Genomic DNA, 27027 nt, shown 5'->3' with positions numbered 1-27027 from the left:
GGGGGAAAGGTACCTATAGGGTTGAGGAGGAATGCAAAAGTATTCCTCCCCTCCCCCTTCAAAAAATACAGTCTATCCTTCTGGCTTATTTATTTGAAAGGGTCTGAACACACTTGAATTTCATGATTGCAGACAAGTGGCTAGGCCTAAAGGGTTGACTTTGTGTCTAAAAGGGGGTCGACTTGCATGAAGGTTGAATTAAATGAGGCTTAAATTGCAGGGGTGGTGAGTTGAACGCAGGTTGAATTGCATGGGGATTGAGTTAAACAGGGGCTAAGTTAAAAGAAGTTCATTTAATTGGTTGAGCTGAATGGGGTTCAGTTATAGACACAACTTTGCCTATAATAATAGACAATAACTGCAGAGATCCTATCTAAATATATAAGAAACGGGAAAGCATCCTTTTAGCAAAAGACAAAATCAAAAATTAAGTCCTTTTTCTCTTTTTGCTAAAAGACTGACACCTTTTTTTGCTTTAAAACCCATTTGAAAATGAGAACTTTCGGGGAGGGTGTTAAGGAGTCTTTGAATACATTGGGATGGAGGAGGAGCGTACGTAGCTGTGTTGGCCTGAGGCGGCTTGGTATTGTGGTGACTTTTTAGTAGTAGTAGTAGATTGCCTTTCGAAACACTTGAACAGAAAACCTTGTTGTTTGAAGCAGACGCAAGGTCAACGAAATAAATTTCAAGGTCAATGCAATATATGCAAAAAGATGAATGATTAAAATAAGTAATATTAATTTTTCATATTATTAATAAAAAATTTAATATATTAATAATTTTTTCTAACATTAAAAACACATAATACTCTTATAGACAAAATAAAACAACATTTGGTTCGCTAGGCATAAAGATATATACTTTAGGATGTTTTTGACATTTATTTTAGGCCATTAACTCACCAGCCTAAAAATGTACTTAGAAGACCTTTTTTAATGCACGAAGAATCAAATTGTTAAATATAAAGCATCAGACAAATCCTTAGAAAAATATGATGGCCCTCCACTTCAAAAAGAAAAAAAGAAAAATATCGTCGACAAAAAAGGTCTGGCATCAAAATAGTTTCTTGAGAAGCTAAGACAAAAATTACAACAATTAGCTGCATTACTATTTAAATATACAAAGTTCAACAACAGTGTCAAATAATATCAAATAAAAAATAAACGTACCTCCAATTGAATTTTTTCAGCGCCGATTTTTCTTTAATTAGAATTTCATATGAGGTGACACAAACATCCCATTCGCCGGGTAAAATTGTATCACGAATAATGGCGTTTCGAGTTTCTTGATCACCAGTTAAACAAACTGTTCTAATAGAGGGACACCATTTCTAAAAAATAATAATAATAAAAAAATATTATAGGAAATGGAGATACATGTGTAGAGGTCGAAGTTCAAAATAACACCCAAACGATGCTCACATAGAAACTAATTGACTCTAGACAGGAAGAGTAACAGCCGTGGACTATTTCGTTTGTTGGAATTTGGATTCTTTTTTCTTGCTAGGTCTTTTGCTTGAAATATTCATAGACTAAACCTTCTACGACTATTTTTTAATCCTTTACTCACAAGATTTTCCTCTTACACTTTATTTTTTCCTTTTATTTTCTCCGTTCTTTTTTATTTATTTTATTTTCCTTTTTTGTCTCTTCTGCTGGACAGATTTGTGTCTATTCTTGTCACTACAACTTCTTATGAAGTGACACAAGTATCAGCGTAACACATCGTTTCATGGGTTCCATTGCAACTGAACCCCAAGCAACTGAACCCCTGTAACTGAACCCCAGTGTAACTGAACCCCGTGCAACTGAACCCCCGTATAACCGAACCCCCGTGCAACTGAAACCACCGGATACTGGGTCCACATACAACTGAATCCCCCTTTAGCTGAAAACTCGTGCAACTCAACCCCCATGTACCTTAACCCCCGTTAATTAAACCCCCATGTAACTGAACCACCATGTAACTGTGCGTTAACAGAACACAACTGATGAGTGAAAAGTGATGAAGGAGAGGGATAATACCGAACTCTCAGCTACCGTTCTTGGGAGACATCTGACAGTTTATAAGTGACCATGGAATTCCTGTTTTGTTTTAAAGTCACTTTTCTGTGAATAGGCAGCGTGGCGGCAGAGTGCACCTGGCGGCGATAAATCACATCAGTCCAGTTTTTGTCAGGAAAAAATTACTAGCCTAATCCCGCTAGCATTATGCGCCTCTAGGTCCGGGCCTAGGAACCTAGTGGTAAATCCATGCCTGAGCGTGCACATATTTCCTTTTGGTGAATTGACTTTCCCTTTAAGCACTCTCTGAAAGTTCCAACTTAATACACAAATCCCTTTTTGAGATGTGCCATTTTGAAAATCTGCATGCACAAAGTGTCTTTTGATTTATTTCAAGTTCCACCTCAAATACCTCATTCTGTCAAATTTTCAACTTGATATGCTTAGCCTTAATAGTGCTAGTTTAATAGTAGCAGAGGCCGTAGTAGGAGCAGTAGCAGCAATAATAGTGTTGAATTAGTAGTAGTAGTAGCAGTATTAATAGCAGTAGTAGCAGGTAGATGCCCCAGAAGTTTCATCTTGATACGCTAAGCTGTTCCAAAAAAGATTGCTGATACACCTGTATCAGCAATCTGTATATTATTGCTAGTTAAAACCTTAAATTTTTTCATGCGTTTCCATGTTTTAAATCTCGGGGCCACAAGCTAAACAAATAATTCTGACGGAAGGACACAATTTTTTAGCTAAAAATTATTTGAGAAATAGAAAATTGAGAAATAAATGCTAGTCAGGGAGCCACTCCCAGAAAATGGGATTGGTAGTTGACTAGTGAGCGGCAGAAGATTTGACAACGGATTAAAGGTTAATCCATAGCGCTGAATACGAATATGGGCGTTATATACTCAGCCATGCGGAGGAGGGGAATTTGGTTTCTTGTGTTTTACATTTGGAAAAATCAGTTTTTTACGGTTAAAAAATGCGTTTCATCAAATTCAACAATGATCAAGCAGCCTCCTCAATATCTAACTCTACACACGAAAGTTTTTTAGTACTTAAAAAGGCTTCTTATTCTAATTAAACGGCCCTTGTGTTCCAGGAGTTGTTCTTAAAGAATTGGGACAAAAAGCCAAACTTCAGCGTAAAGAGTAAGATATTGATGAGGGGGCAGCCCCCCCCCTCATAGAGGAAATAATTCCTGTTTCTTTACAGTCTTTTGTTACTCCTAACTTCCGGTTGACAAAAACTTTATTTTTTATATTTAAATTCGAATCATTTTTCAAATAATGCTGGGAAATCCGCCTCCCCTCTCCATGAAAAATTCCCCCAACCCACGAAAAATTCTTCCAAGGAGAGTTCATACCGCGTAAAACTATCTATAATAACTTGATCGATCTCCAGGGAACTATTTAAAACCTTGGCCCTGGGGGCTCTCGTGCGTTTTTCACCCTAAAATACATAATTTTCAGAACTTTCAATTGCGGTCAACAAAATGGCTATCTCAAAATATTGATTGGATGTGTTTAGGGAAATAGTGGGCGTGAGAGCATCAGAAATCTTATTTCTGTTGGGGTGATAAAATTCATTTCTGACAAAAATGATTATTATATTTGGAAAGAGGTTAAAAAAAATCATCAAGTGGTATGTTTACTTTATTCGTAAATCAATAATATGAACAACAAAAAATTTACCCTAGTTTTACTATTATGCTCATTAATTGTTGAGGCTGCTTCGACGACCTCTAAGTTACACTGATAGGAAAGTGATCGGAACCTACGATCATTAATACACCAAGATCTACCATTCTTTCACTCACTACCATTCCCCGCCTAGTTAAAATGTAATCAATTATGCTTGGAGAATACCCCGACAAACAAGTAAACTCCCCCAGATTTTTATCATTTCCAAACCAACCATTTAATATCATTAAATTTTCAAACCCGCAAAACTCTAACATGTTTTTAATCCATTTATTTCTGCGACTGGTGTGGTCCCTACTTGTCCTCTGTGGGAGAGTTGTAACAATATCTTCTAAATTAACAGCAGATATATCATGGTGAACAGAACCCAAAACCGGTAAAATTTCTACACACGCCCCTGTATAAGCATTAAAGTATAAGCATCCTGTATAAGCATCTGTATAACATCTATAAGCACCTGTATAAGCATCAAAACACACTCTAAGCCAAACAAAGTTACAAGATTTACTTTTCTACCTATACATCTTTGTAGTCGCACTAAAATTCTAGGAAACTAACATTGCTACACCGCCATATATTCTTCCATTTTTAGATTGTTTTCTATGCACTCCGTAATACTCGTATCCCTTAAACACTTTTGTTTCTTTTAGCCATGTTTCAACTAAGCAAGCCAAGTCAATCTTTCCTTTTTCTTTTGTTAATAAATGTTCCCATTTTTCACTGCTTACCCCTTGGATGTTCCAATACAGTATTTTGAAGTTCTTTTTATATCCATGGCTCAACTTATCCTATGTATCTACAGCCAAACGACAGCCAGGACCCGAGTTTCAAGTTTGCACTTTTGTCCCTGACCCAGTTGGCTAGTCGTATTGCATATAATTATTATGTTCCCCTTTATATCCTTTTTTGTAATTTTCAATCACTGCCTCCACCTCCTTTTCTTCTAGAGTTTCACTTGCAATTTTTTGTGGGGCATCAACATGTCCAAATCTGATGTATAAAGCTGCGGGTATTCATCTTGTTACCCAAATATCCACCGGTTTGACGCCATTTTATATTAAAGCGTTCTTTCTCGTTAAAAGCTTTTTCCTGGCCTCCCTCACTGCCTGCTGAGCATCATCAGTTATGAAAACCTTCGCAAAAATTACTTCTTTTTTGTTTTTTAATCTTTTCGCGTTTTTCAAAATCAAGGTTCTTGTTTCCAAATTCTCTATTTACATCACTTCAAATGTCTTTTCTGTACCTATACATTTTACACCATACCTAAAGTTCATGGCAACTCCAGGGTCCTCCGTCGTTACTTTCCTAAATCCCATTTTCGTGTCTTTTTCATTGTTCACTCTCATGTTCTAAATCATAATGTTCTTTTGCCTTTTCCTATTTTCTGCTTTCATTAAGCTTTCTTTTACTCTACTCAACTCTTTCGACAATTGGGCACTATCTTTCTGAATTGCGGATATTGTGCTCTTTACAACATTTGTCTCTTTTTCAAACTTACTCGTTCTCGGCGCTATTACGGCCAGTTCTTTATAGGACCCCTCCAGCACACCGAGCCTAGATTCTATGGATTTTACAGAAGATCTCAGGTCATGTTATGTTGTCGAATTAGACTGTACCACAGTTAAAATCGTCGAAATATTATTAGCTAATGATCTTATACTGATCTCTTCAACTTTCTATGACTCCATTGAAGAATTCAAAACAGAGGAGTCAGAAACGGAAATGTTAGCAGATTGACTGTTCACTTTGTTTTGCCACCTTCCTTTTTCTCGGCATCTTAAATCCAAATTCACGTTGCTCTTTCACCAATCTCCGAGCAAAGTATAATTTGTAGCTCTTGAACAGCTGGGGAATTTAAGCTAGTCCGTATAAATCAATCCAAATTCTTGCCAAGTTCGTGTATTCAATTCAAGCAAAATAACTTGTTTCACTGTCAGGTTTGAACTGAGATATAATCCTAATACAAGTGCACTGCTCGAAAGCTGAAATGATACTGAAACGATATCAAACACCTGTCCATGGCTTTCCATTTATAAATAAACTGAAAATGCTAATATACATAACAGTGGGTAATACGTTTTATAAAAGCAGTGAAGAATTTAAAAAAGCCTGTAAAACTTGTACACACTTAACCGTTATTATGTACTTTTATATTTCAATTTTACGATTTCATTATTTCATTACTGTTTTCAAATGATCCAATCTAACTTATTAAAAAAATTTAAGAACAAGTTGTATAAGAAATGTTTAGCATTCAATTTCTTAAAAGCCTTGGCGACTCAAATAAACAATAAATTACATCATAAAATGAGCAACAAGATTGGATCATAAGAAAAATAGAAAATAATAATTATTTTTAAGATGACCTGATTTCAAAACTCTGCAAAAGAGTTTTGAAATCAGGTCGTTGGAAGTGATTTCGAAAGGTTCGATTTTCGTTGGTTTCTTTTTCTTTTCTTCTTTTTTTTTAGCACTGAGGACGACTCGGCGGAGGTCCTTGTGGAAATATTTGCTTATTTCTTCTCCTTCATGTTTCGCCACTGGCTGACAAAATCCTCGTTTTTTTACCTTTTTTATTTTATTTTTCATTTTGTTATTTTCTTTCCTCTCTTAGTCTTCATTTGTCATGTATGGCCAGTATGGTCTTAGAATGCATTTAGGCTTGTTGGAATTTATTTATTTGTTTCATACTAAATAAAATCTTCCATAGCTCAGAAACAAAGTCATTGTCATAAATAAGCTTCAGTTTTTTCCTGAAGGACGCAAGCACAATAGAAAGGAAGCCTGCCTAAGATCTGAGAAAGAATACATTATTTTGAACTTAAAAAAAAGTAGATGTTTAGTGTACGATTATTCTGTATTTAATGTCTACACCTGTTATTGTTTTGCGTCGAAGAAATACTCATCCGGGTTGCAGCGGTAGCTAGCAACCTAGTAAGAGACGATCACTTCCAATGTTAAGAAATATAAAAACCCATAACTCCTAAAAAAAAGTCAGATCAAAACAAAAAGTACACCATTAGGACCGCCCTGTATAGGAAACTTTCTGTCATTTGGCTTGAACAACAAGGGAAACATATTGGCTTGAAAATCAAGAAAAGTGACAGCTACTACAGCATTCTTCCTAAACGGCATATTTTTTTCTTTCTTCTTTCTATTCCATGACAATAAAGACTATAAAACACCCAAACAAGACTCAGCTCCTCCCACTCACCCCCTCCGACGTCCAAATATAGATGTCTGGGTATGTTTATGGCCATGATACTGTCACTGAAAATGTCTCATTATCAAGGTATATATATTTTTATACATTTTTTTTTCTTTTGTTACAGCACAAACACAAAACAAATACCTTGTCATCTCATCGGAATAGAGCTTTAGTGCCCATTTCAACTAATAAAAATGCCACTTTCTGTCTCCTTGATCGACAATGTTAGTCTGCGACAATGAGGGACACTTACGGATAGTAAATGAGTGTAAGACTATCAAAAATCTAAAAATGATGGCACAGAGTGTGCGATACATGCATGGGTGACGTAAATCGGTTTAAGGTATTGAAAACCCATTTAAAAATAACCAGTTTCTGAAGTCACGCTCCTCTGCAATGGTGGATTTCATTCTTAACCACATCACTATACTCACTTTACTCACTTAACCACTTTAACCACTTAACCACTCTAACTCTAACCACTCTAACCACTTTAACTCACTTAACCACTCTTAACCACTTTACCCACTATAAAAAATCCGGAACGTACATACAGCGTATACAGGAAGTTGCATCACACGAAAGTGAAGCCGAACAATAAAACTTCAAAAGAATATTATTACACTAAATACGAAGAGAAAATCACAATTATTAAACCAGAGAATCGTCAATATAGTTTAACAGCCAACTGAAGTATAAATAAAGTACAAAAATACACAATAAATAAAAAAAAAACGATTAGGAAACCAGAAAACCGTAAATATAGTTTAACAAGCAACTCAAGTAAAAATTAAATATGAAAATACACGATGCAGACGAAGAAAAAAAACATTAGAAAACCAGAAAATCGTAAATATATTTTAACGAGCAACTTAGGTAAAAGTAAATGAAATAAAGACGGAATGAAACTTGAAAAATGAGCCCAAGCCCAGAGACGATTTAAATCCCAACCTCTGCTCATAACCTCTGGCAGGGGGCCATTTTTTTAAAGAAGCCGCCCCCCCTACGTATTGGAAAATGCCTCTTATGTATATGCTTTAACAAACCGAAAATCCTTAGCCCCCCCCCCCCCCAACATTTCTGTGAATTTGCACTCCTGACCTCGGAATGGAAAACCTTTGCTATTTAAACGAATTTACCATAAATGGATTAATTCTACTTACTTTGAATTCGTTCATCCAATTGGCTAAAGTACTTTTCGGTACAATTACTATGTGTGGTCCGTTACTGTTACGGTAATGTTTCATATACCTGGAAATAACATTACATTTTTTAAATAGCTATATTTATAACTATATTGTAAATAATATTAATAATTACATTTAAAAATATATAGTAAAACAGCGATTTGAGAAAATTGATTTCGGAATATTTTACAAAGATCTTCCTTGCAACAGGTGGGATTGAACCTCTAACCCAGATGATTCCAGGCGTGGCTCTATCCGCTACGCTGTCCCAAGGTGATTATTCGGGATATTCAATAAATATATTAAATGGATAATATGTACTTTTTTTTTAATCTTTACTTACTTTGAGGGGAACTATGATGATACAAAAACAAATTCATCATTGTAGATTGAAAAAGCTATGTATATGTGCAAGAACGAGTTTTATCCTTTGTGCACGATAAAAAAAAATCGTGCACAAAGTTTTATGTTGATGCACGATTATGCATAGAACATAATGGGTTTTTGAATCCTTTTTAACACACAAATAATGTGTGTTATTTTCACAAAATATGTGAAAAACATATTTTGTTTTTCAACTCTTCCTTGAAAGACAAAATAAAATATAAAATAAAATATAAAGTAAAATATGTAAAAAGTAAAAATAAAATAAAAAAGGAAACCCAGATAAATTTTGTTTCCTTTTTATATATTCTAAGCTTATATATTTTTTGTCACCTTAAATTCTTTCTTCGTATAGATATATATTCCATTATTCACTTCCTTTCTCTAACACACAGGTATGTAACTCCATAGTTGCAAAATCGTGAAGTTGATTTGGGAATGAACAAAATTTTTTAATTTTTTAATTCTTAATAGCACATAATGTATTTTTCAGAAATAGCGCATATAATGTAATTTTTAAAATCTAGAGGGAGTTCCTAGACTAGGGGGGGGGAATTCGCCTGGTTTTTTTTTCCAATGTAAAGACCAAAAAAGGCATCTTTGACAGAAAATGCCTCAAATAAGAAATCTAAAGTCGAACTGGCCTACCATAGCAAGAAAGACGCAAATCTAGAGAAAAACGACGGTTCTATGGCCAGTAGGGAGGAAACAAAGAGACAAATACCGAACCAAAAAGAGTAGCAGCCCATAGTTAATAATTGTATTAAGGTTTTGCAAGATCATTAGGGTATTAGAGTAAATATAAGATAAAAACAAATAGCAGCATTGGATTCGAACAGAACCGGTTATTTCCCAACAGGAAAATTAATTTATTGTCAAATTAACTTTATTATTTTTGTCCACTCGCTTTTGTATTTTCACGAAAGCATGTCGCTAATTGTCTATATTTGCTACAACTGTGTTCTGAAATGCAGAAGCGATTTTTTTTTCCATTTCTCTTTAATTGTCTTGTTTTACATTATTTGTCTCAATGCTGAAGATGCCTTCAACATTGACGCTACATTTAAAATTAAAATGAAAACACACCAAAAGGTCACTTGTTAAACACATTAACTTAATACAACTCGAGGAAGTCGTCTTTTCAATTGAATGTTTTCAACTGTGATATTATTTCATTATTTCAATTATTATTTCAGTTAAATTTTCAATTGAAGGTTTATTTTTAACTGAATTGATTTAGACACAGCAGCAAAGATTGAGCCCCGAATACAAAATTTTGGCTTTTGAAAAATACACACACACCCCATCCTCCTAATTGACACCACTGAACCTGTGAAGGGATAGACTTTCAAAAAGCCGCCGATTCGCATTGTCCGTTTTCATTTATCTTTAATAGCACTCGTACCAGTAAAACATAAACGCTAAATTAGGCTACTTTTACAATTACAAAGGAAACACAAAAATGTCACTCGTTAAATACATTAACGAAATATACCACGAAGGAGTTAAACTCTATTTACATAGAGAGAAAGACCAAACTAGATGATAGATGGTAGCAGAATTCGCTTAAGGTAGAATACCATTTAGTAACAGGGTAATATTTTTAGACCATCATAGGCAGCGCAATAGCGCTGCCTAAGTAAAGGACGATGTTGGCACAATGTATTATTTTTTTTTTTTAGACCAGGGCACTTCGTATCGAAGGAATTGTCGTAAAAACTTTGAAAAGGGCTCATTCGATTGGAAATTGGAGTTGCTTGTGCCCTTTTTAATAGTCGAAAGTGATTGGAAGGCAAGTAACACCTCTTCCACGCCAACCATTTCCCCAAACACATCCAATCAAAATTTTGAGATGGCCATTTTATTCAGCGTAGTTGATTTCCAGACAGAAAGTATGTTTTTGAGGAGGACACTCCCCTATAGCCCTCAGGGCAAGGGTTTTAAGTTATGCCCTGTGGGCATATAAGAACGATGTTGGCACAATGTATTATTTATTATTTATTCCTTTAGACCAGGGCACTTCGTATTGAAGAAGTTGTCGTAGAAACTTCGAAAAGGGCTCTTTCAATTGGAAGTTGGAGTAGCTTGTACCCTTTTTAATACTCAAAAGTGATTGGAAGGCAACTAACACCCCTTCCATGCCCACCATTTCCCGAAACACATCCAATCAAAATTTTGAGATAGCCATTTTGTTCAGTGTAGTGGATTTCCAGATAGAAATTATGTTTTTGACGAGGGCACTCCTCCACAGCCCTCAGGGCAAGGTTTGTAAGTTATGCCCTGGGGGCATATAAGGTTTTTTTATAGGCGTTGTCGTAGAAACATCAAAAAAGGTTCATTCGATTGGAAATTGAAAGGGCTAGTGTCATTTTTAATAGTCAAAAGTGATTGATTGGCAACTAACGCCCACATTTTCCACAAACACATCCAATAAAAATTTTGAGATAGCCATTTTTTTCAACGTAGTTGAAAGTTCTGGAAATTACGTCTTTGAGCATGACAACCCCCAACACAGCCCTCAGGGCAAGGGTTGTAAGTTATGCCCTGGGGGCATATGAAGTTTTTATAGAAGGAGTTGTCGTAGAAACTTCAAAAAGGGCTCATTCGATTGGAAATTGAAATGGCTAGTGCTCTTTTTAATAGTCGAAAGTAATTGGAAGGCAACTAGCACCCCTTCCACGCCCACCATTTCCCCAAACACATCCAATAAAAAAATTTGAGATAGCCATTTTGTTCCACGCAGTTGGAAGTTTTGAAAATTAGGTCTTTAAGGATGACAACCTCGCCCCCCAGAGCCCTCAGGGCAAGGGTTGTAAGTTATGCCCTTGAGGCATATAAGGTCTTTATAGAAATCGATGTTGTAGAAACTTCAAAGAGGACTCATTCAATTAGAAATTGAAAGGGCTAGTGCCCTTTTTAATAGTCGAAAGTGATTGAAGGGTAACTAAACCCCCTCCCACGCCCACCATTTCCCCAAACACATCCAAACAAAATTTTGAGACTTCCATTTTGTTCAACGTAGTAGAAAGTTTTGGAAATTAGGTCTTTAAGGATGACAACCCCTCCCCAAACAGCCCTCAGGGTAAGGGTTGTAAGTTTGCCCTAGGGGCATATAAGGTTTATATTGAAAGCGTTGTCGTAGAAACTTCAAAAGGCCTTATTTGATTGGAAATTGACAGGGCTAGTGCCTTTTTTAATAGTTGAAAGTGATTGGAGAGCAACTAACACGCCCACCATTTCCCACCAATCCAATCAAAATTTTGAGATAGCCATTTTGTTTAACATAGTTGAAAGTTCGGGAAATTAGATCTTTGAGGATGACAACCCCCCTCACAGCCCTTAGAGTAAGGGTTGAATCTATGCTTTGGGGGCATATAAAGTGTTTATAGAAAGCGTTGTCGTAGAAACTCAAAAAGGGCTCATTCGCGTTGTCGTAGAAACTCACAAAGGGCTCACTCAAAACTCCTAAGCCTTCCCAAGGCCAGAACATAATTTGCACTTAACTGAAAAAAATACAAATGAATGTGCATCGTCAGTTTAATATTCTTATACTGATATTTAGTAATCAAAATGTTAATATTATTTCATTTATTAAAGTTATAAAAGTAAAATATCTATATTTTTTCAGTAAAGTCCAAATTATGTTCTGGCCTTGGGAAGGCTTAGAGGTTTTAAGCCCAACTCATGTAATTTTTGCTCGTTTTGAGTTTGACTCGGTTATTTATTATAATTTCTGCTCGTTTCGGGTTTCATTTGTTTATCGATGCTGATTTGTCGCAGTTTCACGCTTGGTAGATTATTTGATTTGATTTTTGTTCATTTTTGGTTTAATGGAGTTCTTTACTTTTCTTTGAAAAACTTATTTTGTAGAAAAAGTTTTTTTAACTGATAATAGTAAATGGGCATGGTTACTGTGTCCATTATGGGATGGGACACTGAGTGTTTCCAGCGATTTCAAGAATAGGACTTATGGCTTTCTCTTTCTTGTTTTTTTTTTCTATTTTTGGCACAGTCTTTTTTTAATTTTCCTATTTTCTTCTCTTTGTATTTGCAGCAAGCTACAAAATATCGCAATTTTGTATAATTTATTCGGAAATCATGTTGGATTCAATTGTAAAGAATATTTATACTTAATTAATAAATAAAACAGCTTGCTCAGCTTGGAGTATTAATTATTGATTTTGTTTTATCTTTTAATGTTGTCTTCTTGTAAGTGTCTATTTAGATAGATATCTGGTAGTATTTCATATACCTGAAAATACAATATCCCTGCAATATTTTTAAAAAAAAAACCTTTACCGAATTGCTCTGAGAGGAAATTTGACTATAATCCTTATTTTCCCATATTTTATTTTCTAACAATAATTCTTGTTTCTTTTTTTCTAAATCTTATATTGAGAAAGCATTTAAGCGCAGCTAGTCAACATTCAGATGCTTTAGACGAAGAACTTAGAAGGTCAAATATAGTCCTCTATAACTTTCCTCCCATTAATACGGCAGCAAATACTCTGAAAGAAGAAATTCTTAAGATTCTTAATAAGTGCATACCCAATTTAGGCCTTTCCCGCTGGGACGTGAAAGATGTGTTTAGAATTCGTTCTGATCCAATGGTATTAAAATTAAATTTTGTTGAAATTCTTGGTGTTGTTTTTAAATCTAACCCTCTATTGAAGAGAAGTGGGATACCGGCAGCCCCAGATTACACCCAAAGGCAAAGGGAAGCGCACAAGCATTTGAAATTGGTCTTAAATGATGCCCTTTCTAAGCGCCACCAAGCAAAGCTAAGGGGAGAAAAATTGTTTATAGACGGCAAAATGTTTATTTTCTACTTCTCCTAGTGCGTGAAAGAGTTAGTATCCATTGGGGAAAACGTTAAGCCAAACTGGCAGAATAGAGAAACGTTATCGAAAGGAAATAATACGGTTGAATAAGTGTCTGAAAAAAGCACTGGTAAAAAGCAGTGGTAGGGGCGCGTCACCCTCCCCCCCCCCCACTTTTTGGCATTCGGTGAATTTTCGCCGACGGCGAAAATTTCGGCAGAAATTTTGCACAATCGGCCAAAATTTAGCAAAATTCTTGATCTCTTCAGAAAATTCGGCATAAATCAGGTAGCGATTCGGTAAAATTTACGAAGATCACCCCCCCCCCCCCAATAAAATGAGCCTCAGGACGCCCCTGGTGATTACTATCAACTTTCGTTCCCACATAGAGAAGATCCCGTCTCGCCGTATGCCCTACCGTATGCCTAGGGTTACTAGAAAAGTGGCTGGAAGTTTGGATTAATTAAGCAAGGTTGCTAACAAAATTATTTAGGTATTCCTAGCAATTCAGAAAACATTGCATGGGCTCAAATTCCTCTTACAAAGGGCAAAAGATTGATGCTGGGAGTGGTATATATAGCTCCTCAGAATAGCTCATATAGTAATGAATCAACATGGGATCTGCTTGAGGAAGAGATAAGACATTCACGTTGTCAATATGATAATGATTACTTTTTAGTTGTGGGGGATTTTAACTTCAATACATTACACATTTCTGTGTAATGAAATGAATGAAGCTTCGTTTGTAGGAACGCCAGATTTGATACCTGATATTTATAAGACACCTAGAAGTAGCAAGGGCTTTAAAAGAAAGGTTAATTGCTGGGTTAAGAGGCTTCTGGAGCTATGCTCTGACAGTCCACTTGTGGTTGGAAACGGACGACTTGGTAAGGATGCAGAGGTGGGTGAGTTTACCTGTCTGTCAGGAAAAAATCTGAGCATAATTGATTATATATTGGTTGATCTTGAGCTTGTGAAATACACAATGTGCGTGGAGGTTCTAAGTATCATAGGGTCAGATCATTTTCCAGTGGAGGTTAAACTAAGCATTATAACGAGAATAGTGGGAAAAACAAATGTAGCAAAGAAGAGTAACGGTGATTTGGAAAAAAAAAAGATTTTTATATGAAGCCTTTAAACACCGAGTGGAGTGGTGAGGAGCTGGAGTTGTTGGGAAATGAACTTTTAAGGCCCGAGGTAATTAAAAAACTTGAAATTATGTATAAATCATCAATGGATGTTGATGTGACTCTGAGTGAATTGGGTTCAATTATTTATAATTTTGCTCAAAAGTCTGAAAGGTTAAATAAGAAAATAAATGTAAATTTGTTTGACAATGAGTGTAAAATTATGAAAAATTATTTAGAAGATTTACTAGAGGCAGTCAAAAATTACTCTTCGTCTGAGGAAAATCCTGAATTATTGTTAAGATTTAAAGAAAAAAGTAGAGAATATAAAAGGTTGATTAATAGAAAAAGCTTAGAGAAGCTTAGAGAAGAACATAAGGAGCTGGAGCAAGCTTTTAATCTAGGTAATACAAAAGATTTCGGGTCAAAAATGAAATCAAATGATAATAAAAGAAAGGCCCTATCAGATATCCCAGCGGCCGATACTTGGTCAAGCTATTTAGAGAGTTTAGAAGGGGAATGTATAGAATTAAGTAAGGAAAATTGGAGCAATTTTGTGTTGTTCCCTATGAGAGAAAAGGATTATGATTTGGTAAGAGATGTCTGGTCAGAAGAAATTAGGAAAGTTGTCAGGAATATGAAAGGAAGGTCTGGACCAGGAACAGATGGAAAACCCGCAATTTTGATAAAGATGTCACTTAGTGTGATATTGCTGTGTTGGTTTACATATTTAATAGAACTATTAGTAATGGAGTATGGCCTTCTACATGGAGGACATCGATAATGGTACCTATATTTAAAGGGGGAGCCCTTGGGATCATGTAAGTTATAGGCTGATAGCTTTAGCTCCTATATTTAGCAAAATTTTAGAGAAAAAATTAGATAGCCGGTTAAGTGATTGGCTAGAAGGTTTCGGAGTTATGAATGAAGAGCAGGGAGGTTTTAGAAAAGGTTATAGTACTACGGATAGTGTTTATCCGTATAAAAAATGAGTTATACGTTGTATTTTTGGACTTCATTCTTTTCCCTGGACTTCAACCTGTTTCATTCGTTTGGTTGTAAATATGTATTTTGAAACTACTGCAATAGTAAGAGTACGTGGGTCGGACTTTTCAAGGCCTTCTAAGGTTAAGAAAGGAGTAAAGTAGGGAAGCGCCTTGTCACCTCGACTTTTTGGTCTTTTTTTAGTTGAATTGTTGAATTTTTAACAAAAAAATGGGAACAAAACAGTGAGATTAGGTAATAAAAACTTTTTAGTTGTTTACTAAAAAGTTGTTTACTACTTTTTGTTGTTTACTGATGAAACTGCTCTTGTGGTGAATTCGGCACACGATTTATAGAAGCTTCTGAATTTAACAGATGATTATCTAAAGATGAAGTGCCTTCAGGTAAATGTTCAGAAATCAAAAGTGGTCATGTCTAACAAGAGGAATGAAAAATGTGAAAGTAAATTTTGGTTTGAGGAAGAGGAGATACAAGTTGTGGATAAAATTAAGTATCTTGGATATATTTTTCAAAGTAATGGAAGATGGAATTCACATATAAAGGAAACGTTAAACCGGGGAAGAGCAGCAATGTTTTCAATTTTCCGGAATAATGTAATGGGAATAGAAAACTTGCGTTACATAGAAGGGTCTTTTTATCAAGAATAATGCCCATTTTACATTACGGAGCAGAGGCTTGGGGAAAGCGGCTAAGGTGCTTTATGGGCAGGAGTTCTACCTTAAGCTGAATTTACCAGCTAGATACTTGACACTGTGGATGCAACTCAGGGCTAACAACCTGCCAATTAACGCAAGATTTAAAAGATATGCTAAAGAAAGATGTCCCTATGAAGTCAGATATACTTGTCCCTTTGCAACGTTAAAGAGGATTATTTATGCATTGCTTGAGCCGGTACCAGGGGCTCTCTACGATAAGGGAAGGGATATTTGTAAAAAATGAGCTGATATTTCCAGTGTCTCATATAGTACGTCACCTCAGTTTATTTTTAAAATAGTAAGGTATCTTAAATATATATATATATATATATATATATATATATATATATATATATATATATATATATATATATATATATATATATATATATATATATATATATATATATATATATATATATATATATATATATATATATATATATATATATATATATATATATATATATATATATATATATATATATATATATATATATATATATATATATATATATATATATATATATATATATATATATATATATATATATATATATATATATATATATATATATATATATATATATATATCCTTTAAACAAAAATCTGGAATTGTTGTTAAATAAAACGAGTAAAGCTTAACTTATTTTTCAATTTATATCAAGTTTAAGAAATTGCATTGCATTTTTCTTTTGCTACTAAAGTGTTAAGTTCAAGTTAAATTTAAAAAAAAACTAATTAAGTGTAGGTTTCTAAGTATATATTGTTAAAGCATTATGTTCTTAAGTGTATGTTTCATTTAAGTGTTTGTTGATGTTGTCTGATACAAGTTCATTATATTTGTGCTTTTTACGATTATAGCTGATGTAAGTCTACTATATTTGTGCTCTTTTTGTGTTCATGGCCGTATTTTTTGGCTTTAATACACTTATCTATCTATCTATCTATACCAACGACAACAGCTCATTCTACTTAGAGTGTTCCGCACCCTTGACAAACAATTATAACAGTTTATAACAACTATAACAAGAAACTAAGTACACATCCATATACCATATAGCCTTTCTATTTATAAATAAAACTTAAAATATAGAAATATATACCAACACAAAGGGCCAATTCTGCTTAAAGTGGTCCGGATCTTTGACAAACAACTATAACAGTTTTGCAGATGCCACTTCTTTCGTTTTTTTTCATTTTTTAATTTTGTTTTCTTTTATATTTTAACTGTTTATCTTAGTTTTTCAAAGTTTTTGCTTCTTTTCACTTCTCACGAATACAGGTTTTCGGATATGGTAGACCCAGATATCCGGGCGTAATTATTTTATTAGCTGTCTAAATTAAAATCGTTTCCGGTTATTCTGCATGCAATGCTCATTTTATTTGCTACTAATGCTGCTACTAACAACTCACTACAGCATCAAGCCGCCTGGGGAAAACACAGCTACAAACGCTCTCCGAATCTATAAGCCTCTGTCTTAACAGCCTTCCAATAAGTTCAGAATATATATATATATACCTTTAACTATGACATACGTCAGCTGTAACAGTTTTCCAGACAATTTATTTTCTTTTGATATAGTTTTTATCTTTTTATGCTGTTTTCATGTTTATTTTAGCTGCTTATCTTAGTCCCGCTTTTTCTGTTTCCGCTAATACTTTTACCTTTCCGCCTTTTATTTACCTTTCCGCCTTTACTTTTACCTTTCCGCTAATACATGTTTCCACACATGAAACCGAATATTTGGAGTTTAGTTATTTCATTCATAGTCTTAATTGAAGATGTCACCCGCTGCTATTTATTATCCATTGTTAAATAGTGATTTTATTTTCAAGTATATATACCGTTACATCTACCGTATTTAGTAATAACCTTAATAACAACATAAAGAAAAAACCTATTTCCTTAGAGTATCATCTAGACCAACGTTACCTAGAGGAGTTTGATAACCCTAGGCAAGGTTCTAGACAATCTTAATGAGGGAAATATGAAGAAAAGAAAAAAGAAATTAAAGGAACAAAGGGTCAAAACAACAAAGGAGATAATTTTCGGCCAATCATTAAATAATAGGGGAAATTACGGATTTTTTTTAAAGGATCTTCACCAAGCCTTCTTCAGTGAGCAGGAGCCCAAAAAATGCTCGATGGTGTTGTGGCCTCGGCAGACTGAATCGGCTTGAAAGTCGGCACAGAGAAAACAACATTCATGGCTATTAACCACACAGGACCATTCTCACTCACTGTTAATTAAGTTCAGCTAAAAATAAATTCAACTGTTTCTCATACCGAGGCTTATACTTACGTTTCCAGCTTTGAACTGACGGATCTCCTGACGCTGATATCCAAAAGTGAATTTTGGAATCGCCGAGAAGTTAGTGTCCAAACTAAAATTCGGACTTGCATGCCAATAATCTGCACCGTTCTCCTCTACGGATGCAAAACATGGTCGACAAAGCTAGATACACTGAAGGTGTTTTAACATACCTGTCTACCAAGAATTCTTAGAATACAAATAGGCGACCATGTCTCCTAGGAGGATTTACGTCGAAAGTGCAATACTCAGAGTGGTGGTGTGCTCAATATTAAAAACGCCGTCTGAAAATATCCGGGAATGTGTTACAGAAACCACCAGAGTGCATGCCGGGCCAAATACTTCTGGTCGAGCCTGTTAGCTCCTAGAAGAGACACCAAGGAGGACAGAGAAAGAACTGGTGGGATCTTTCCAGTTCCAAACTGGCAAGGGTGTTCAGAAAGTTCGATCACCGATGCCAACTCAATAGATCGTAAATCGGAAAAGCAGGCAGAAGGTCGCTCAACATGGTCCAATGAGCTCTCCAAGAACATTAATACAGGACGAGGTGAAAACACCTGATTTCAGCCACAAATAAACGAGTAAGTATTCTTATTAGTGGCAAAACACTGAACTCCTTACCGGTCAAAATCAAACATTGCAAGCGCTATTGTATACTTGAGAGACATTGTTGAGAGAAATGCCACTGAAGAAGACCACACAAAAAGTGGGCGGATGTCATATGTGATCAACCCACTACGAGAAGCATTAAACCAAGCAACGGTTTAACCCTCGCCCATAACAGACCACCCTGGAGACAAACTGCTGAAGTCTGGCTCTCTCTGGTGACACTGCCAAGCATCAGTTTTAAGTCAATTCGTACTGAATCTACCAAGGCTGAGTTCAAACCCGTGAGTGTTGAGTTTTTGTACATCTGAGGGACTGATACCAGCATGATACATGATTTTTTTATTTTTATTTTTTTTTATATATATATTAGAGTATACATAACAGACCATGTAGAAGATGAATAATCAGCAAGTTGTTTTGGTGGTTGTTTTTTTATATTTCGAATCTGTAATTGTTTATAAGCTGAATGAACACATATGGGTTTCGCGTTTGCTATAATCGTATCTTTTTTGTTTGTATACAATGTGTTCTCCTTAGTGACAGGCTTCACGAACCTTACAGGAAGCAATTAGATATTGAGGTTTTATGTTTGCATGATTGTAAAAAAATTTATGCTATAGCCAATCATCTAGATATGAAGAAAAAGGGTTCTGAATTAAAAAGTGAAATAAATTGCAAAGTTCTTCAAGGACCCATTTCATCAGCTAGAATCCCATTAATTTCATTTTCACAGCCTAAAATTATTTAGATCATTTTGAACTCATGTTGAGATGTGCAATACTCAATTTTTCAAAGAAATGTGGGATATTTCTTTTGAGAAAAACAAAAAAACATTTTCTCGGCGATTTTTCTTTTTTTAATTCATTCAATGCAAAAAGGGAGTTTAAAAACTTTTAGAAACTTCGGTCATAACACATTATTTTTTAAGTTCATGCTAGTACTTAACGCATTTGCTATCTCGTAAAGCTCTCTAATTATAATTTCCTGTCTAGCCAAAAACAATGAAGAGTGCTACGCTCAGCAGCATTGCCACATCTGGCATTGCCCAGACATTGACTAAAAAAAAAAACTCTTACCCAAGAAGTGAAATGGTTTGCAAGGTTTTTCCAAGACCCATTTCATCAGCTAGAATTCCATTAATTCCATTTTCAAAGAGCTGAATCATCCAATTGAGACCACGAACTTGATAGTCCCTCATTTCACCTCCTTTGATATATGGAGGATTAAAGTCAAATCGCGTTACAATACCCTCGGTTTTATTCAAATCTTCTGCCAATTCTTCATCTTCTTCCTGTTCAGTCATCCGATGACGGTGGCTACAAGTACAAATTTGATTAAACATGGCAGTAACTATAAGATTGCTGGCCCCAACCCCCCATTGCATTTCCTAGCTGAAGGGCTATGAAACAGATATCCCCACCGTCGGTTTGAATTCTAAAGTCTGGTGCCGCATCCTTTGCCTTTTTTTTCTTATGCACTATTTTTTTAAACAAATAAAATAAATTTCAGCTAAAGGGGAGGAAAACATCCCAATTTTGTCCAATAAAAAGGAACATGGAGCAATATGTTCTTTATGCTTAACTAAATGGCCCTACATGACACCAATTTTAACATAACAAACTTTAAGCTAGGTGTTCACAGGACGCAGATTCTTCTTCTTCTCACAGCAGGGCCAGGGGTTTTTTCAGCTCACCAAGCACCTGAGATCCAGATTTAACTTGGGAATTTGTTTAACCTTAAGCTCTCCAGCCTCGTGGTGGCTGAGCTTGCAGTCCCATCACTAAAACCCAACCCAAGTCAAAGGATTTGCTGCAGCAAGATTTGAACCCTCCTCCCTATAGGACACAGGATTCAAGTCTAGCATACCATCCACTTGGCCTGGGTGGCTACAGATTGGAGAAACAGGGTGGAAATAAATATAAGAAGTTCAGGAAAATGTTACTATATCTTAATTGTCTATGAAAAAAGCGAGCAAAAAGTAAGAAAAAGCAAATAAGTTGAAAAAACAGGTTTGATAGGCCTTTTTTTGTCCAAAACCAACTTCCTTCTCTTAAATATGAGCTTTGACCAAACAAAAAAAAAAAAAAAAATTATTACAGAATAACTGTATCTACACTACAAGATTTCAAAAGACAAGACTTTAAAAGCAAATTTTGTCCACAGAATTTCTTTATAATAATCCCTTTTTTTCTAATTTAAAACAACAAACACTATGTTCATATACACCATCTTCTCATTAAAATAAATTTCATAATATTATAACATATATTTTAGCAAGCAAAATAAATTTACACATTTACTGTTTACACCTATAAACATAGATAATTATCCGCAACTTACCCCTAAATTTGGAATCTATATTACAGATTAGTTCTTTTTTTTAATAAAAAGTAATACTTTTTCTATTTTCAAAATTTGACCCCTTGCTTGACTTTTCCAATCAGAGTTTGAAATGTAGTATAAAACTTAACTCTTATTTTGGTCTTGGGCAAGTCCCCTTCATTCCCATGTCTGTTTTATCTAACCCAACAAGTTTCAATAGAAAATGCTCTTTGACAACATAGAACATGCGATTAGATCCCATGCACTTATGACAAGTTTCTTGCTTGTTAGAAGGTATAAAAAAACATCCCTGAGATCTAGAGGGGGGGCACCCGCAAAAGGTTACAAGGTAAAAAATTGGTAATAATTTCAAAAACTGTGGCATGATTATTGGCAACTGTATTGTTAAAGGTCAAATACTGTGTAAAATATGGACCCTTTTTAATATTCTGAACAGTGAATATTAGAGACAAATATAAATAATTTTTCCCCATTAAAATGACAAAAAATAGGCATAGATGCAATTATTTATCTGAACAAACAAAGAACAACATTATTAACAAAACTTTCATTCAGAGAAGTCATACAGAACATATGAACTCAATTTATAAATATTGAGAGAGAATATTAATTAAACAAAATAAATACTTTATAAAAAAAACTTTTGAAAAACCTCGTTTTACAAATGGACGAAAAAGGGGGAAATAAATCCTTCGGTTCTAAAAAATACTTCCTATATATATACTTTTAACATAATTTAAACATGGTACGCATTTCCAGTCAACTACCTATTGATATCTAACTATTCACAGTTCTTGATTTAAGTAAAATGCGCACCAAGTTTAAATTATGTTTAAAGTATGTATATCAAATGTATTCTTTAGAACCGAAAAATTAAATGGTAGGATAATTCAGTGTTTTTAAGATTCAAATATATCAGAATATTAAAATGTTAGGTAAAGCAAAGTTGTACACAAATTTTGAACAAAATCAGATGAGAGGAAGCGCTTGGTGACAGAGAAAGCAAGTTAAGTAAAACGTGGTAAAAAAAAAACAGCATCAGTATTAACAGCCACCCCGAGAAGTAAAACCAGTAGGCCGTTTGATATCATAAAGAATCATCTTATCTTGTCCATTATAAACTTTTTTAGTTTTTGTGGCCAAACTATTCAGAATTGATTCGGCAATCTTACCATAACTTCTATAGCTTTGATAAAAGACCCGAATAAACGATGGAAAACTAAAAGCCGGCACCTAATTTATTAGAAATCTCGGAAAAATCATTTAACCTCTCCTTTTTTGAGTCGGAGATAGAGAATTAAAGATTCGGATTTAATGAAACTTGCATCATTAAAAAGCGTGAATTATGTTTTTTGATTGAATGAAGCAAAATTTTCATGTTAATGTTCAGGAAAGGACAATACCTAAAAACATTCTAGTACACCTGCTGGGAAAACATTATAACTAGCTCTAAAGAAGTAGCACTGAATAATTTGAAAGCTTTGGGAGTTCCCACCTTGATTGAAAACCTTGCTGGCACAGGATACATATTATTTATGCTGTTTGAAAATTGAATTGACAGCGTTTTCCTTGAGAATTAGTAAGATATTATAGGTTTTCTTTGTTTTAAACTACCCACTCGTTAGCTTATCAAACTGTCAAGACATTTTAGATCTTTAGTCTATTTTTACCAAATTGCGTCGGAAGCTTCCTGTGGTGCTGGGAAAATTTGCTAATGGGTCCTTGATCTTTGAGAATGTCAGCCGATACTGAGACTCACAAAATGACATTTATGATATCGAATGGCCTTAAATACTTAACCTGTTATGAAATTACTTACTGAACAATCAAATGGTACCTTTTGAAGACATAATCTTCATTCATAAGTGTATCTATACCGAGCATAGAACCGCAATTTATAAATACTTAAACCAAGCATTTTCAAACAGCAAAATATCCACAATGGGTTCTATTCCCAACAGTCTTTTCCTATCGTTATGGTTATATTTGATGACTATGAAGAAATTAGGTACTCATTTGAAGCACGTGTGCTTCAATTTGTGGAAATTTAGCTAGAGAAACAGCAAAGTAAATAAATATTTTTCAAAACTTTTTATTTAAAATTACCAACAGTATATCCTTGAAATACCAAAAGATTGGTGAATTCAATATTAGTACTATCTCTTTTTGAAATTATTTCCTTTCAAGAATTACATTTCCATACTTAAGAGTAATTATTGATAAATAAATAAATAATTTTTATTGCCCACTATACAGGGGCGGATCCAGGATTTTTTTTTTTAGGGGGGAGGGGGGGCAAAATAGGTTGATCGGATAAACTTGCGTTAGGAGCAAGTTTAATTAACGCAAACGGCGTTAATTAGGTAAATTACACTACTTTAGACTACGTTAGGGGGGGGGCCTGGATCCGCCACTGCCACTATAAATAAACATAAAATGTCACACAATGGAGTATATGAAAAGATAATAATAATATTTTTTTTTTTAATAACAGAAAACAATAAACAGAAAAAAACAGACAATAACAGAAAAAAAAAACAGAAAAATAACAAACAATACATTCAAAGGCGTTGGCTAATAGCTTGAAAAAGGCTTCAGTGGCTTTACCCCCTTTCCAGTCTTTCGTGGTGACTTAAATGAAACTATTATATTTATTATGAGTTTAAAAACGTATTTAAACACTGCAAAAAGTCATCATTACATTTCAGAAATCTTAACAATAACACTGGAGCCTGGCCAAAGAATTGAACTAACAAACCCAAATAAGATGAATAAATAAATAACGCTTATTTGGCGTTAATTTAGTCCCACCAACCTTTAATAGAATTAATAAATAATGCTGATTTCCTTTTCTTTCTTTTTTTTACAGCAAGACCAGACGTTTTTAAGCTTCACCTGGCACCTGAAATTCGGATGTTTCTTGGGAATATATATACATATATGTAATGATTTATTATTAATATATCTATTTTAGGATAATTTATAACAGTAATTTTTCGTTTCTTTTATTTAGTATAACTAAAAACAGTCGAAAAACAGCATTGTCACATTCAGACTATGAAAAACCTTGATAATAGGTTTCAAAAAGCCTAAGAATACTCAACAAATTACGTCAATTATTTCTTTTCCTGCATATTAGCATGTAACACATCCTTACACCCCTTTCACTTGTTCAAGTTCATTAACTGATCAAATTTCCAATTGAGTAAATGCAATACATACTCTCCAGCTTCAGATAATTTTCTTTCACGTGCTTTCCCCACTTTCTTGGTTTTGGGACTTTTTTCACCCTGTGCAAAATGCCCAAAAAGCTCTGTTTTCTTTAGTAGATATTCAAACCTCTTGGCTCTGTCTTTTTCCTAGAAACAGAAAAGATAAATCGGCTGAAAAAAAAACAGAATTCTCTTTTTGCAAAAAAACTAATATCAACAATTTTTATGCTATGACATTAATTCTACAAGCACTTTATTTACGATTCATTTTGCTAATTCAACTAATTTACATTTAATTCATTAATTAAAAAGTTAAACGATTAACTAATTTACACAGTTAAAATAATCTACTCAGAACTCTTATATTGCATAAAAAATTAGATTTTAGTTTTAAGATTTACAAAATTTTTGCTGACTTACTCAAGATTTACAAAATTTGCGAAAAAAATTCTGAAATAATAGCCAAAAATCGTTCTTTGGGCTATAATCAGAAGGGGAATCAGGAGCGCAATGTATGTTCAATCACCCTCGATCCTCCTGATCTATGTTATCCTGCTGATCCTTTCTTTGAGAACAGGTGTAACATCTGTGATATGTTAATTAATCAATTTTCTTATGACCAAACACTTCAAAAGGAGTATAAAGCAGGAGTAGGAATAAGAAAACAAACACAAGAAAAAAATAAGTAGTCAACAATGAAAATTGGAGATAAGACGATGGCAAGGGGGAAGAAGTGCATAAGTCATATCCACAATCGTATTGATATTAAATTATTTAAAATAACATATCTATGGCCATACTAGAGGAATTCCTATTCCATATCTAGCTTTTGAATTATATTAGAAATGCCAAAAATAATGTCAAAAATCTGCTTTTTTCCAAAGTGGTACATTAATTTATTTGGGTTCTATTTAAAATACTATTTTTAAGAAAGCGAAAATATCTGAATCACAAAGGACAAAATGGTCAAAACAAATGCAGTAAAGTTTGACCAGAACACATCTATTGCATTTTCCTTAATTTGGAACAATCCTTATACCAATTGACATGTTTTTTGCTCCAAAAGTCAAAGGCCACAATTCATAGGACAGCCAAATAAGCTTAATTTTGAAGTTATCACAGCAAAACATACAAAATACGTTTTAAACAACACCACGTTTTACGTGTATTTAAACACTACGTTTTAAATACAATACGTATTTAAGAAACACCGAAATACGTATTTAAGCTTTGGTACAAGGACGTCAGTAAAACTTTTCCAAGGGAGGGGGGATCTGCAAAAAATCACCCATGAGGTGATAAAAGTTTTAAACGTTTTTTTGCCAGAAAACGTTGTTTTTTATGTGTTTAGAAAACATCAACAGAAAAAATAGAATAAAAATGGCTATCTCAAAATTTTGATCAGGTGACTGTGGGGAAAAAGGGTCGTGGGAGGGGGGCTAGCTGACCTCCAATACTTTTGGTCCCTTAAAAAGAACAAAAGAGCTTTTAATTTTTGATCAAATGAGCTATCTCTTGATCCTCTAAGTTCACAGATTCGATATGATCACCCCTGGGGAAAACAAACAAATGAAAAAAAAAACCTGCATCCATGATCTTTCTTCTGGCAAAAAAAATGCAAAATTCCATATTTTTGTACATAGGAGCTAGAAACCTCTATAGTATGTATGTCTAGTATGCTGAATCGGATGGTTTAAGTTTCAGTGAGATCATTGATGTTTTGGGGGTGTTTCCCCCTTTTTCCAAAATTGGGCAAATTTTCTCAGGCTCTTAACTTTTGATGGGTGACATTAAACTTGATGAATTTTATATATTCTGAATAAGCATCAAAATTTGATTCTTTTTATGTATCTATTGTTATCAAGACTCTATTTCTTAGTTTTGGTTACTATTCAGCCACATTGCTCCTTACTTACAGTTTGTTACCACAACTGTTTGATTAGTCTAAAAAAGCTCAAGCACTGAAAACAAATCATAGAACTAAATAATTCATGCTAAGAGAATAACACAAAGTTTATAATTAAGAATTAATCAAGTTAATTTTTATTTTTAGGATTTGAAATTGTTGTATGAAATACAAATAAACATATTTAAACTTATGATACAAGAAAGCCTGCAGAAATTTTCCGGCGGGGGAGGGAGGGCAGTCTTTGGAAAATTGCCTGTGGGTGGACAAAATTTAGGAAAAAATACTTTTTTGTCACAAAAAGTTTGTTTTTTCCAAACATGAAAAATTTAGCACATACTGCATTTTATTTTCTTTTATAGTGCCATCCTCTCTGTCATCTCTTGTGGGGTGGCACACTTTATTCTCCATAACTCAAAATCTTATTTTTCTCTCAGGTGTCTTGAAGAGTTCTATTAAATTTTAATCACAATTGTGATTTTGTTTTGTGATATGTCAACCATCCAACTATATAATT

At 34.2% G+C, this 27027-nt stretch overlaps 1 protein-coding gene across 1 annotated transcript in view; it reads right to left on the bottom strand.

Annotated features, from left to right (window-relative positions):
- The window catches only part of Iswi (nucleosome-remodeling ATPase imitation SWI), a 112684-nt gene that overhangs the window by 76715 nt on the left and 8942 nt on the right, over window positions 1-27027 (bottom strand). The window contains exons 3-6 of the mRNA XM_089103640.1: window positions 24615-24751; window positions 20126-20365; window positions 8072-8159; window positions 1170-1330 (exon numbers count right to left, since the gene is read on the bottom strand). Coding sequence (XP_088959766.1) covers window positions 1170-1330; window positions 8072-8159; window positions 20126-20365; window positions 24615-24751 — 626 coding nt within the window. The remainder of the gene's footprint in view (window positions 1-1169; window positions 1331-8071; window positions 8160-20125; window positions 20366-24614; window positions 24752-27027) is intronic.

Source organism: Artemia sp. Qi Xiang Cuo, chromosome 2 (genome assembly GCF_049724085.1).
Source record: "Artemia sp. Qi Xiang Cuo chromosome 2, ASM4972408v1, whole genome shotgun sequence".
NCBI lineage: Eukaryota > Metazoa > Arthropoda > Branchiopoda > Anostraca > Artemiidae > Artemia > Artemia sp. Qi Xiang Cuo.
This window is presented reverse-complemented; position numbering and strand designations above follow the sequence as displayed.